This window comes from Microtus oregoni, unplaced genomic scaffold, assembly GCF_018167655.1.
Source record: "Microtus oregoni isolate MIOR12 unplaced genomic scaffold, Mior012 000007F_ref0000211, whole genome shotgun sequence".
NCBI classification, from domain to species: domain Eukaryota; kingdom Metazoa; phylum Chordata; class Mammalia; order Rodentia; family Cricetidae; genus Microtus; species Microtus oregoni.
The window spans coordinates 16,407,078-16,420,244 of record NW_024543066.1 but is presented as its reverse complement, the minus strand read 5'-3'; the positions used below and the strand labels follow the sequence as shown (position 1 = coordinate 16,420,244).

General features: G+C 48.7%; 2 protein-coding genes across 3 annotated transcripts in view; one reads left to right on the top strand and one right to left on the bottom strand.

The window, feature by feature from the left end:
* The first annotated feature begins 11,438 nt into the window (after positions 1-11,438).
* The window catches only part of Gpr45 (G protein-coupled receptor 45), a 57,444-nt gene continuing 55,715 nt past the window's right edge, over positions 11,439-13,167 (top strand). Inside the window, exons 1-2 of one of the 2 annotated variants that reach the window (XR_005974646.1) lie at positions 11,439-11,811; positions 12,073-12,933. The gene's annotated coding sequence lies outside the window, so the exon portion shown is untranslated. Of the gene's footprint in view, positions 11,812-12,072; positions 12,934-13,167 lie in introns of those variants that run through there. The other variant, XM_041656274.1, reaches the window with a different exon arrangement.
* Positions 11,767-12,307, bottom strand: LOC121450667 (basic proline-rich protein-like). Its single transcript, XM_041655878.1, has 2 exons — positions 12,247-12,307; positions 11,767-12,104 (listed from the first exon to the last, which is right to left on the bottom strand). Exons 1-2 carry the CDS (start codon positions 12,275-12,277, stop codon positions 11,767-11,769), a joined length of 369 nt encoding a protein of 122 aa, XP_041511812.1. The 5' UTR covers positions 12,278-12,307.

The following is a 13,167-nucleotide window of genomic DNA, read 5'->3' as shown; positions in this document are numbered from 1 at the left end:
GGACTTGTGACTGACACAAAGATTACTGCTCCCCTGCCAAAGGCTGCCCTTTCTAGTCATCTGTCTTAGCCAGTGATGAGGGTCAGCTGCTAGCAAGGGGCTTACCCACGCTTTAAAGGATTAGTTGCTGTTACCCTTTAGGCATGTGCAGCCTCTCTCTCCAGCTCTGTCTTCCACCAGCTCAGTTCAAAGGAAGACAGCATCATCTCCAGGGAGGGGAAACACAGCGGTTCAATAATCAGGAAAGCACCCTGCCACAGAATTCTTCAGGAAGATCAGTAGGGTTGCAGACAGGAAATGAATTAAACATTGACATGTCTGGAGACAGGGAGGCCACTGAGGAGGATGCTCAAATATCCAGGCAAAGGATGATGGCAAAGGAGCCAAGGTAGTGGTGACAGAATGAAGAAGGGACCAAGTAGAAACTATTTAGATATTAATATTAATTTACTTTGTGAAAGCTTCATTCTGGCCTGTTTTGCTCTTCAGGGAGACAGTGTGTATACTTTAATAGGCGCAGAAAGAGATTGAAATGGAGAAGACAAAAAGGAAATGTAATCCAAGATCAGGATTAGCCAGCAGATGGAGGGACTCAGGCTCTCTGTATCTGATTCAGTTTTCTCAAAGCAGGTGCTAAGGTAGAGCTTAGAGTCCAAGATGCTTATTACACAATTTATATTGGACTATGTGTGCCCAATATTTACACATTGGAACCCCAGGTCGTCAGAACACGACTGTATTGGGAGACAGGCCTGGTGAAGAGTTACTCGGGTTGAAATGAGGTCATTAGGGTGGCTTCTAATCCCGTAAACCTGGAATCCTCTGTAGAGACCATTGGGACACACCCAAGAGGGAAGATAGGAGGACAGCAGCAAGAGATGGCCGCTGAGAACAGCTCTGTTGGCACATTGGTCTTCGAGGTGTAGTGTCAAGATTTCAAGAAAACGCATTTCTGTTGTTGAAACCCAGCAGTTGGTGGTTTTGCTAAGGTACCTCAGACTGATGCAGGCAGAGATCAGCACCTGTGAAGAGACTGGGGGAAGGGGGAAGCCTCATGCTGAAAATGAGACAGATGGAATCACACTAAGCCCCACAAAGTTGGACTCAACCCTGCAGGGAGCTGTGGAGCGGATGGCTGTTCTTTCACGTTCCACCTCTTTCTGTCACCTGGTGGGGGCTGCTCCCTCACTCTTGTGACCTCAGGCCAGTCAGCTCTGAAACTACCCTGGCCTTGACAGAGATAACAATGGCTTGTGCTGTCCACGCCCTGCCACCAGCAAGGCGCTGCCTTAGGGGAGAGTGCTGCCTCTGTCCCTCAGGGAACTCTCTTTGTCTTGCTTTGGCTCCGATAATTCCCCCAGGACATTAGCAGGTCCTATTTCTCCAAAGCTTGTAGAATCAGTGAGTTTCATGGTTACAGACTCCCTTCCAGCCTCTTTTGCTGTAAAACAGGCCATTGGGTCTGGTGTTATCCACAGTCTGTTTCCTGAGTTCTCAAGCTCCACAGTATGGGGGCTGACTGGCTCACGGCTACCTGTCATCCATCTAGTCATTGCAGAATTGTAAGGAGGAACGCAAAGGCTCTGTAAAGGGAAATGATATGGAGAAAGAAAGGCCAATTTATTTTTTTGATCATTACCAGTAGCATACACAGGTCAAAATATGTACCGTGGAGAAATGGAGACACTGTTTAGTTGTTCACAGGCCGCTAAGCCCTCTAGGCTCCAATGGATAGCTTCAAACTCATGCCACACAACTGCCTTGACTAATCCCAATGGATCACAAAACAAAACAAACAGATAAGAATGTGAAAAAGATTAGTAGAGACAGGAGAGGGTGGATGGGACGGTAGAGAGGAAGGAGTTGAGAGTGCTCCGTGTGTATGGTATATATGTGTGAAATTGTAAGTGTCTATTGTACCCAATTGATTATTGCATATTAATGCTTTACAAAAGAATAGTTCAGTTTTACTCTTTCTCTAAGCTGGATGAGGCCAGCATGTCACAAAAGAAAGCTACAGAAAAGATAGCTGATCAGTGTTCTCAAGAGGAAGGCAAAACACAGTGGTGGCCTGGGGAAGTACCAGGACTTGTCTAGGATAAGGGAGAGTGGAGAACCTAAGGGCAAACCTTATTGTGAGCTTTTCCCACAGGAAAGGATGGGTAGGGCATAGGAAGCAGGCTTGGGATGGGCCGACTAGGGTGATTTCCAAGGGTTTGGGGGTACAGGGATTGTTAGTAGCTGTTTGGTGTCTGACCTTGTACTGATTAGGGCAGGAGGATGGTCATCCATAGTGTGAGAACCCCACGGGGAAGGTGGCTGTGGATGGAGACCCTGGATGGGTCAGTTCACATTCATAGTCTACATTCGCAGGTGAGCCATTTACTGTCACTAGGAACCGGACAATTTCCCCAGAGACAGCAAGGCCCCAGATGACAACACCTTAGGATAGAGCCGAGTCACATTGTATACACGTCTGCAATTGTCAGGGAATAAGTAAAAGGCACTTTAAAAAAATTCATAGGTGGTCATTACATGTAGTCACCCTGCTGCCAATGGGACAGCGAGAGAGTGGCAAAGGCTGATGGCAATGAGATGTTTGAGTCATTTTGTCAGTTTGGTTGTTTAGTGTGATGATCCTCAGGAGAAGTCTTAAAAGCCACTTTCCTTTGGGACGTTAACTAATACAGAAAGGCATTTCTTGTCAGAGGCCAGTGGCGCTTCTAAATGTCCTGTAGCCATGAAGAGCGCTGATGAAGGTAACAGACGGTGTGCAGCTTGCTAGCTTTTAAGACATTCATCACACTGACCTCTCACTGTGGAGATGGCAGCAAGCTGTCCTCCAAAGGAGAAATTCACGTGATGTGATAGTTAATCTTCATCATCAACATGACTGGATTTTAGAAACACCGTGGGCTCGTACTTGTAGATATCTCCTTGTAGGTGTTTCCGGTAATATTTAACTGCGGAGGGAGACCCATCCTAAATGTGGGCCGCACTATTCCATGGCCTGGGATGACAAGGGGCAAGTGAGCTGAGCACCAGCCTTCGTCGTCCTGACTGGGGACATAATATGATCAATTGTCTCGGGCTACGGCCACCACACTTTCCTTACATGACACCCTTAAACTGTGAGCGGAAATAACCCTTTCTCTTTCCGTTCCTTTCTATCAGATATTTTTTTGTCACAGTTAACATGTAAATTAGCGGATACACATGTGCTTGAATTTTCCTTTCCTCTCCTTGGTGCTCTGCCAGACACAAATTTGGGGTTTGGGGAGTTCCTTATTGACACCTATCATATCCCTCACAACATTGACTGTGACCAGAAAACATGTTTGTGATGACAGAAGTTCATGAGCTGGGCTATCACTGCCTCAAGCTCCCCTGCCTAGAGGCAGTATTAATTAACAGGATGCTGGAACGGTGCACTGGAGGCTCACTTGCAGTAGCAGACGGGAGGCACCATCCTTAAAGCTGTGGATGACTTGATTAAGCATCTGCCTCAAACCCATGGCCAGTATCTGGTGGTGTCTGCCCAGAAGCGAGACACGCAATCTCAGAAACAAGGAGCTGTGTTAGCAATGTCGTCAAGTCTGTTACATCTCAAAAGACACTGGGACAATTTCATCTCATAGTGGGATCTTGGAATCAGTGGGTTTGAGAGCGTCAGATTCCACAGCATATTATCTCACCAGGGAACGTGTTATATGGTGAGCCCAGGCTTTGGGCCTCATCCTGCCAACCCAAAATGTCTAGGTAGACTAACCAGACTAAGCAGGAATATCAGTCTACAGAAATCCAAGAAAGCTTTCCGTTTCGGCCATGCAACAGAGATGGGAGCGGGGGTTGTTCCATTGATACCCCAGTAGACTCATGGAGCCACAGGCTTGTAAAAAGAGTCTTCAACCATAGGCTACAACCAAATCAAATCCATCCTCCCACCAAGGTGCCCACAATGCATGAGGAACACTGCCCCAGAAGTCACCTCTACGTCCCTCATCAGGCCTGAGGAGCAGCTGTAGGAGAGGAGACTCTGAGGCTACATTTCTGTTGTCCTCCTGCCTTTTCCTCCCCACAACCCCTCCTTCTAGATGCCACTGGGGCTAAAATCAAAGGTTCCATGTGAACACCAGGCTAGGCTACACCACCAGAGACAATTCAACATGGAGCGAGGTTTCTCATTTCCCTCTATAAAGTTATCTTTTCCAATTGAACAATGAACCGGAGCAAGCAGTCTGCAGAGAGGCATCACCACTGACCCTGGGGATCTTGTCTCCAGCTTCCTCAACCCTGTGTGGCTGGATGCCCACCCTTCACATGCCATCTATTAGGTCCCTTTCATTTAGCCTCCTTGATGGAATCAGCCAGTGGGGGCATCAGCGGGAGGCGAGAGGTTATCAGTCTTTCTGCTGTGTCCCTTGGCTGACCTGCCTAGTTGTTCTTAGCAGGAATGTTACTAGGTCTCTCTTTTCTTCTTCATGTTTTATTACGGTGAAATGTGTCTCCCAAATTTCATGTGTTGGGATTTTAATCCCCAAGTTCATGTCCACAAGTTTTTTTTGGGGGGGGGGCTTTTGGGGAGTTGTTTGGGCCATCAAGGCAATGAGTTACTGTAGAATGGCTTTCTTGGATGTCAACTCTGTCACACCATGTGATGTCTACTGCCATGTTGTGATGCAGCATGAAGGCCTCATCAGTTCTGACTAGAATGCTGCAGGCATCCTCCGGGACTTCTCAGCCTCCATAATGGTGTAGAAGGTCCTTCTAAATATGTGTTGCTGTCATTGGTTAATAAAGAACTTTTGAGTCTCTGGCAGGGAGAATAGAACTAGGCGGGGGAAGCTAGGCTGTATGCTGGAAGGAAGAAGTCAGAGTTGGAGAAAGCCATGGAGCCACCAGAAACTTTGCTGCTAAGCCACAGCCACGTGGAGATAGAGAGATTCATAGAAATGGGTTAACTTAAGATGTAAGAGTTAGCCTTTAAGAAGTCAGAGATAATGGGCCAAGCAGTGTTTTAATTAATACAGTTTCTACATGGTTATTTCGGGGCTAAGCTAGCCAGGCGGCCGGGATGAATAAGTGGGCCCTCCTCTTCATCTAACACCGTAGAGCTCTAATACAAGACAGATTTAGGATTTACTATCTTGTTGTGTACCATGCCCTGATCTTTTTCCATTCCACCACAAAGTTACCTTTGAAGAGAAGGTCATTCTCTGTCTCTGAAACCACAAAATAAAAACAAGACAGCCTCTTATTAACAAATTCTCATTCCATGCCTCAAGTGTGGCCCCCAAAACTGTGAGCCAAATGGAGAGGCCCCTGAAGGAAGCAACAGCTCCGACTTACATTTCTCTGAAATTTCCATTGTCTGCATGAGAAGAAAGAGAGAGAATAGGAAAAACCTGTCTACTGAATCACCTTAGCAGATACATGGCTTGCTGCATGGGAGCAGAATGGCATGTTCGTTAATGGCTCTGTTACAAAATATGTTCTAGGGTCATTATTTATAATGGGCAGCAACAAAAAGCAGTAACAAAGCTGGCGCGCAGCAACAGACAGTGTAAAATTTTAATTGAGAGGCATTTTCTGGATTCTGATTTTAAATGTTCTGCTGTTAAAAAGGAAAGAAGCTTTTCCAGAAGATGAGCATTAGGACAGAAGTGAGTGCCTGGCACATTGGCTTGAGACACCAAAGAAAGGGATGTCCGCCAAACCTCTTCCCCCGACACCTAAATTGCATCAATGTCAACGATAACATCTAATTATACATCATCTGGGAGCAACTGACCGCTACCCACACATAGAGCATGAGCAGAATACTACAGGTGAGTGTTCCTATACCAAGATCAATTCCAAAGAGTCCATCTGGCACCTACTCTGTGTTGGGCACATGCATCGGCCTGCAGAGACAGTAGCATCCACCTAAGACCCTGCACCACTGCTCAGGATGGACCCTCGGCTCTGCAGAATGCAGCACTGGTGCTTTTTCTGGGAAGACAGTAGACTGGGGATCCTGCAGGGGTGGGATATACATGGGGAAGATTAGATGAGCAAGACAAAAACAACAAAAAGTTTACTGCAAGGAATCTGCCTTGGTCAGAACCAAAGAGGAGAATCTGAAGCGATAGACGAGAGAAATATAGAAAATGATGGTAATATATTAGAATGCTCATGGGATCGTGGTGACTGAGGTCACACAGCGTGTCATTTGCTAGATGGATAACTGAATGCCACTGGTTTAGCTCTAATCTAAACCTGGAGTCCTGAGAACCTGAGGGCTGATGGCCAAGGGACAACAGAAGATTGTCCCAGCTCGAGAATGTGAGATTGCCCTCCTCCTCCTCTTTGTTTCATGGGGGGACTAGATGGATTGGATGATGCCAATTGATACTGAGAAGGGTCAGTTTCTCTACCCCTATATACTGATTCTAGCAATCTCTTCTGATCACCAATCCACTCTCGCGTGCATGCACACACACTTTTTTTTTTCCAGCTGTCTGGACATCCCTTAGGCTCATCAATTTGGTACCTAAGATGAACCACTGCAGAAGCCATATAAAAAATAATAATTGCTGCTTGGCTTTAAACTTGTAAATATGATTCATTAGTAGACTGTTGAAACCCAAGTAGTGTTTTTGGAAAAAGTGAACAGAACAAGATAGAAAGTATCAGCGTGCAGGGTGTGTATGAAGGCCAGTATGATTTCATCAGCATCTGAATATGGCTTTAAGATACTGTGTACCTGGCTCACAGTCTGTATCTCTTACTGGAGGTGACAATTCAAACAAGAGTGTACAACTCCAACTTAAGGTCAACTGTAAAACTGCAGGACCGGCTTACCAAGCCCATCACGTGAATCTCCTTTGGCTGAAATGGAAATCATCAAATGCCATGCCTGGGAAGCAGGAGTCCTTTCCCTGTGCTCTGCCATGGAATGGGCACACCTGGTGTGTGAGCCTGTCAATAATGACGAACATCTGTGGACAGTCCATGTTCTAACTCCCCTGTGATGGAGATCAGATTGTCTTATTTTATAGACGTAGGCAGGAGGCTATCACTTTCCCCGGGGTGTGGGGCTGTAAGTGGCACAGTACACCTTGAAATTCAGCAGAACCCCTACCTCCTAATTCAGCTTGTTTCCCACGGAGCCTTGCGAAGGCTGTCAACTTTGCGGTGTAAATTGTCTCCTTTGGCATACGTCTGTACATTGTTCAGTATTCTAGTTTTCAATCGCTCCGACTACCCAAACTTCATGGCATTAAGCAACCTTACTTTATTGTGCTTACAGAATTGGAGGATCAGGAATTTGGTCACATTATCAAAGGGGAGGCAGTTCTCTCTGTGAAGCTTGGAAACACTCAACAGCTGGAGGGTACTTGAGGGTTGGGTATGCCAGTCATCTGGAGGCTGCTTCATTTCCCCATCAGGTGCCTCGACTGAGATGCCAGCAAAGCTGAGATGGCTGACCTCAGTATCTCTTCTCGAGGTCTCCATGTACCTGGGCTTGATTCTGGGGCTGCCGTCTCCTTTGGAGGAGACATGGAAGACAAGCACTCCAGGTGAGGACAATGTACTGCCAGCCTTTTCCTAACCAGCCTCGGATGTTATTGTCAGTTCTCCCATTATTTTCTCTTGGTTGGCAGATCCATCTAGATTACCAAGGAGGGGCCACAGGCTTCACTTCTTGATATAAAAGCACTCTCTATGAAATTTTTAATTTTCTTAGTTTTCAACCAGTGCGTACAAGCTTTCTTGTTGTTGGGACAACTGGATTTCCCTTGGTGTGGGAGAGTGAGTGGCTCAAATTCTTCGTGATGCATAGGGCACTTTGTGGTTAATAATCTGCTGTTCATTATAATGATCTGTAGTCCCTAGAAGAGTAAATGAGCTGGAACCACAGATATATTTACTGCCTTAATTTAGTCGCCGGCATTAGGCTTCCTTTAAAGTAGTTTCTCTCCATTTGGGTGGAATTTCTTTTATCCAAGCTTATCTTCAGTGTCAATAAGTTTAGCACTCCTCAACAGCTGGAAGCCCAGATATTATACATCTCCCCTCCTATTAATCTTCTGTAAGTTGATCTTTATAGCTATGGAGCCCATTCGTCACCGTGAGCTGTCCGCTTACATTTGTACGGTCTTCCATTTAGCTAACTGAACTCGATTTCTTTATCTAGACTGAAGTTCTTTGTCATTTTAATAGTTTATAGAGTTCTCCCTCGGAGCCGCCTCTGAGTGTCAGATTGTCCACAAAGAACAAATGGATGCTAATAATGTCCCTCGTTATGTTTCATCTTAACCCATTGCTAAGGCTCTCTGGTAAAGTTATCTCCAAGAGTTGTAGGATAGTCCATGTTCTGTAAGAACACTTATGATCTGGCAGTTTTTCTCTGAAGAGGACCAGACACCACGCTTCATTTATCGAGCTCATCTTACAAAACCTGAAACTCGGCTTTATTCATCTACGTTTCCCAGATTTTGTGCAGGCAAAGCGCAATGAAAGGTTTTTAAAAACTCCGTGTGAAGCCGGGCAATGGTGGCGCACACCTTTAATCCCAGCACTTGGGAGGCAGAGGCAGGTAGATCTCTGTGAGTTCGAGACCAGCCTGGTCTACAGAGCTAGTTCCAGGACAGGCTCCAAAGCCACAGAGAAACCCTGTCTCGAAAAACCAAAAAAAAAAAAACCAACAACAACAACAAAAAAAAAAACCTCCGTGTAATGGGATAATATGACACAGAAAAGGACAGTCGGGTTGACAGAGCAAAGAGGGAACTGAAGGAAGGCGTGAGGGAAATGAAACAGCAAAGACAGAGATAGGTTCCTGGTTCAGATCTTAAATGCCCGCCGGAAGTCAACATGCCTAAGGCTTGGTCCTCACCTGACTACAGTTTTGGGAGGTGACAGAAGCTCTGAAGTGTGGGATGGAATAGCAGGAAGCTGGGTCACTGAGGATGTGCCTTAGGAGACACTGTCCCATCTTCTCTCTGCTTCCCAGACACCATGAGATGAGTAGCCTTGTTGCGCTGTGAGTTCCCCACCATGACCGTCTACCTCGCTCCTCTGTTATTCCAAAGCCACAGAACCCAAGGGATCAAGGAAAGACCCCCAAAACCTTCCCTCCTCTAAACTGGGTTTCTCAGGAGCTTTTCCAAGGGATGCCAAGTAACAGATGCAACACGGCTCTCATCAGAAAAAGCTAGTGAAGTCCTGAGCCCCACCAGGGTAGGAGGCCATGGTTCTCATTACAGATGGGAAGCGAGAGCAACCAGGACATGAAAAATCCAAACCAGGATGCCATTATCAAGGTGCTGGATGCCCTAGCTCTAGGGCACACATGCCTCTGTCTCTCTATACCCAGGCGAGGATGACTTTGGGAGCAAGTTCAAGTCACCCGTGCCAGCTCCCGGGCTAGCTAAAGACTGAGAGTCACTGTACAGGGCAAGCCTTCTTGGGAGAATGGTTTTTGTTTGCTCATTCTAGAAGTAGTTTGCACAGCGCGGGGCTGGGCAACGGTGAGAATGTCACGAGGAAAGCCAAGACTGAAGATGGACACCAGCTCAATCTTTGCCACAATCTGGATGCCTGACAGCTGCCACCACAAATGGGGGTGGGTGGGTGGGCAGGCTGCTAGGGACAGCTCACACAGTGTCAGGGCAGCAGGGCATTTTCTAGTCACCGTGGTCAGTTTGGCTGGGAAAGTGGATGCAACCTTCCATTTCCTTCCAGCCTTCAAAGGCTGTGTCCTGGAGTCATGTGATTAGGAGAGCCAGGTCCAGAGGGTTCTGCAGATGTGCCGGTCCTGAAGTACCTGTGTGAAGCTCCGCAGGCCTCTGCGAAGAGAAGAGTCATTCTGCTTTCTGTACATTCAGCTAATTCTGCAAACCAGCTAGGGCTGGGCCCCTTCCGTCCTCGGAAAACAGGGCCACAAATCCTTTGGAACAGCAATCTCTCTGGGCTTCAGTCATTCTACTTTTCCCTTAAGGTAGGCTAAGGGCATACAGTGCCTTCTCAACCTTTCTAGGCCAAGTACTCTACATGCAGAAATGCCTCCCGCAGCTCCATCAGACAGATTCCATCCACACTCCCAGTTTTTCCCATTGAGAAAATAAGGCACAGAGTGGCCAAGTCATTTGCCCAAGGGCACACCCCTGAGAAGGGGTGAAGGGCTGAAAGCCAGACAGGCTGAGACCATAGTCTTCATCTTGACCTGTCTACCCAACTCCTCCCTGAATCAGTCACCAAAGACACCCCTCTGCTCTGCCACTGGGAGGGATAAGACACACAGAGAGGCTGGCTGGGTACCCTCAGCATGGCCTGAGTCTCTCCTTAGAATGCTGCACCAATTAAGGAATAGGCAGGAACCAATTCTTCAACTCAAACACGTGAAACTTAAATGCAGACCAAGGCTGGGTGCTTCAGCATTAATCTCATGCTGTGTGTGGACTCCAGGACACCAACCAAATCACTGCAGGAAATTGGATTCTCTTGGAGGATGCCAGGCCCCACCCTTAGACTCCAACTACCTCTGCGGCTTATAACCTGCCTGCACTTGGGTTCCTAAGGCTAAGGACTGAACCGAAGCCCTTGGTATTTAAGCCAACATTCTGCTTGTCGACCTGTCCCGTCTCCCCCCCCCCCCCCCCACCACCACCAGGGATGGCTTCAGTCACATTTGGCAGAGTCTAGAACAGAGCCACAGCAGCTTGGCCCTTGGTGGGTCAGTGTTGCTTAGCTCATGGAAGGCATATCAAGAGCCTTTCCACTACCAACTCGGAAACAAATTGTTTGGTTTCTTTCCCCAAGCCAAGTGGCACAGGTGAAGCCTTTAGCACAGGCCTGGGGATCCAGGATGCTCTGAAAATAGCATTAGTTAAGATGACACTAAGGGATGGAAACTGACATAGCCATTGTGCTTTTTGAGTGAAGTGGACGGGAAAATTCTGGCGTCTCTTGAGGCTGAAGATGGCTTTTTACACTATTCTCCTCCTTTGACTGAAAAAAAAAATAACAATACAAAGTTTCTAAAATGTGAAAAAAATCTTTTCACCAAGACACAAAAGACTGAGCCAAGCCACGGAGTTACTTTTTATAGCAAGATGCCTATGGAAGACTCATGCCCGGCAGATCTCACCTGCCCAACTCCCCAACCTTGGCTGTCCCCATAGGTACTAGGGGTAGTGCTAGAGCAGAAGACGTGCCACAAGAGGAGGGTCACAAAGGGCTCAGACCCCGCTGTCACCTCTCAGAAGGCTGTCGCCAGCGCCTTCGGCCACTTAACCTTCAGGTCTGTTTGCCGGTGGAGGTGGATGGGCTGGCTGGTCTGGGGCAGAGGTGTGCCGGCACCGAGGGAGGCGGGGCCGTTGGGAGCCAGGCGGCTGGCGGGGAGTCTAGCATGTTCCTGGGGTTGCTGGCGGACGCGGGGGTGGGTGGAGACGATCACGATTGAGGAGGAACACACAGGCGCACTCACCGCCTTCCTCCTTCCCTTCCTCTTCCTCCCACCCCGCCCCCAGGGGGGCGGTACCCTGGTCCCTGGGGGGAGGTCTGTACCCCCGGAGGGTGGCGGCCCGAAAGGAGGGCTAAGGTTGGGGCTGCTGCGGTGGGTGGCAGACACCACGGGCCCCTCCCCCGCGCTCCCTTGCTGCCTCCTCTTGCTCCCCGTCCCTCCTCCTCTCCATCCTCTCCATCCTCTCCATCCTCCCCATCCTCCTCCTGGTCCCCGGCAACCGCGGCTAGGGGAGCAGCCGGCGGCACCCGGGCCGCTCAGCCTTTGTCTCGGGCCTCCGGACGCGCCGGGCCCAGCGCAGTGTAAGTGATGGGGGCCGGGACCGGGCCGAGGGGGGCTCGGCGGGGCGGGCCCTGGCGCGGGCGCTGCCGCGGGGGTGGAGAGAGGGCTGGTGGGGAGGAGGGGTAGTAAGTGATGGGAGGCCGGGCCGGAGGAACCAAGGCTGCGATGCTCGGGCGGAGCCGGCGCGGGAGCTCAGAGGGGCGCGTGGCCGGCTCGTGGGGCGCCGCAGCCTCGCGCCAGCGAACGTGAGGCTTGGGTGCAAATCCTGTTTCTCCGGGCAGAGGCCACGCGGGGACGGCGGAGGCTGCGAGGACTGTCAGTCATGGAAAAACGGGAGAAGAGCCGGCCCAGCGTCACCGCCACCACTGTCACCACCATCACCCTCACCACCACCATCACTGGTCGTCGCCCATCCCACCACCCCGCCTCATCCCCCATCTCATCTCCCCGCGCACCGCCAACTTTGTCAGACCATTTCCTTTGCATCGGGTAATACTTGGACAGAATGATCGCGAGTGAGCGCGGCTGCTGTGGGATGTTTATCCAACAGGCCACTGGGCTGCCTCGGTTTTCCCGTCAGGAAAAGGGGCCTGCGATGCCGCCTCTGCGTAGCCACTAAGGTTTAATCCTGGTGCTAGAAGGGACAGAGACATGTCTTACTTGTTAACGACCAAAGAGACACCATAGTAATGTCTTCCTCAAACCAGAGACTTGGGGTTTAAAACTTCATCTCTTATCTCTTAAGTGTCAAAGTATTAATGGCAAATGAAAACTTAAAGAAATGAAACTTTGACCAAACTATTCCAAAAAAGAAGCAAAATCAGGTATTTTGTAGGAAAACCACTTCAGCTTGCTAAGGGCAGTCTCAGTCCGCCGTTAGTGCTGGATCTCTGGTGAGGCTCATTATTTTGGATGCATAGCGTGTACCCCCGGGTGCTTCTCACCCCACCGGAAGAATGTCTTAATTACTGGGTTTCAAAACTGTCTTTTGCCAGCTCAGCACAGAATAGTGGGGACAAACATTCCTAGAGTGGGCCTGGGCACCTGCCTTCTTTTGAAGACACAGTAAGATCCTAAGCCCATTCTTTATTTCCCTTCTTGTTATTGGAATTTTAGGGACACTCCACTTGGGTTGCCACATGGTAAGGGGTCAATAGGGATTTCTTTTTAAGATTCTTAATCTTGTTAATAAAAAAATGCAAGAATGAACCCAGAAGGAAACTCGAGGACAATTTTATTTGAGTTTTATTTTATTTGAACTCCAGGGCAAGCAAGGTGTAAATCTCAGCAGCTTCCAGGAAGAAGATGGAGAAGAGGTAGAGATGGCTCTCCTATACAACAGAAGTGGGACTCAGGGACAGCTTCAGAAAAGGGGA

What these genes read in the sequence shown, in the direction of transcription:
- LOC121450667 (XM_041655878.1), bottom strand. Translation starts at nt 12,277, where the DNA reads ATGCAAAGGAAATGGTCTGACAAAGTTGGCG. An exon ending in ATGGTCTGACAAAGTTGGCG is followed by an intron (nt 12,105 to 12,246) that starts GTGCGCGGGGAG and finishes CATGACTGACAG; the next exon opens with TCCTCGCAGCCTCCGCCGTC.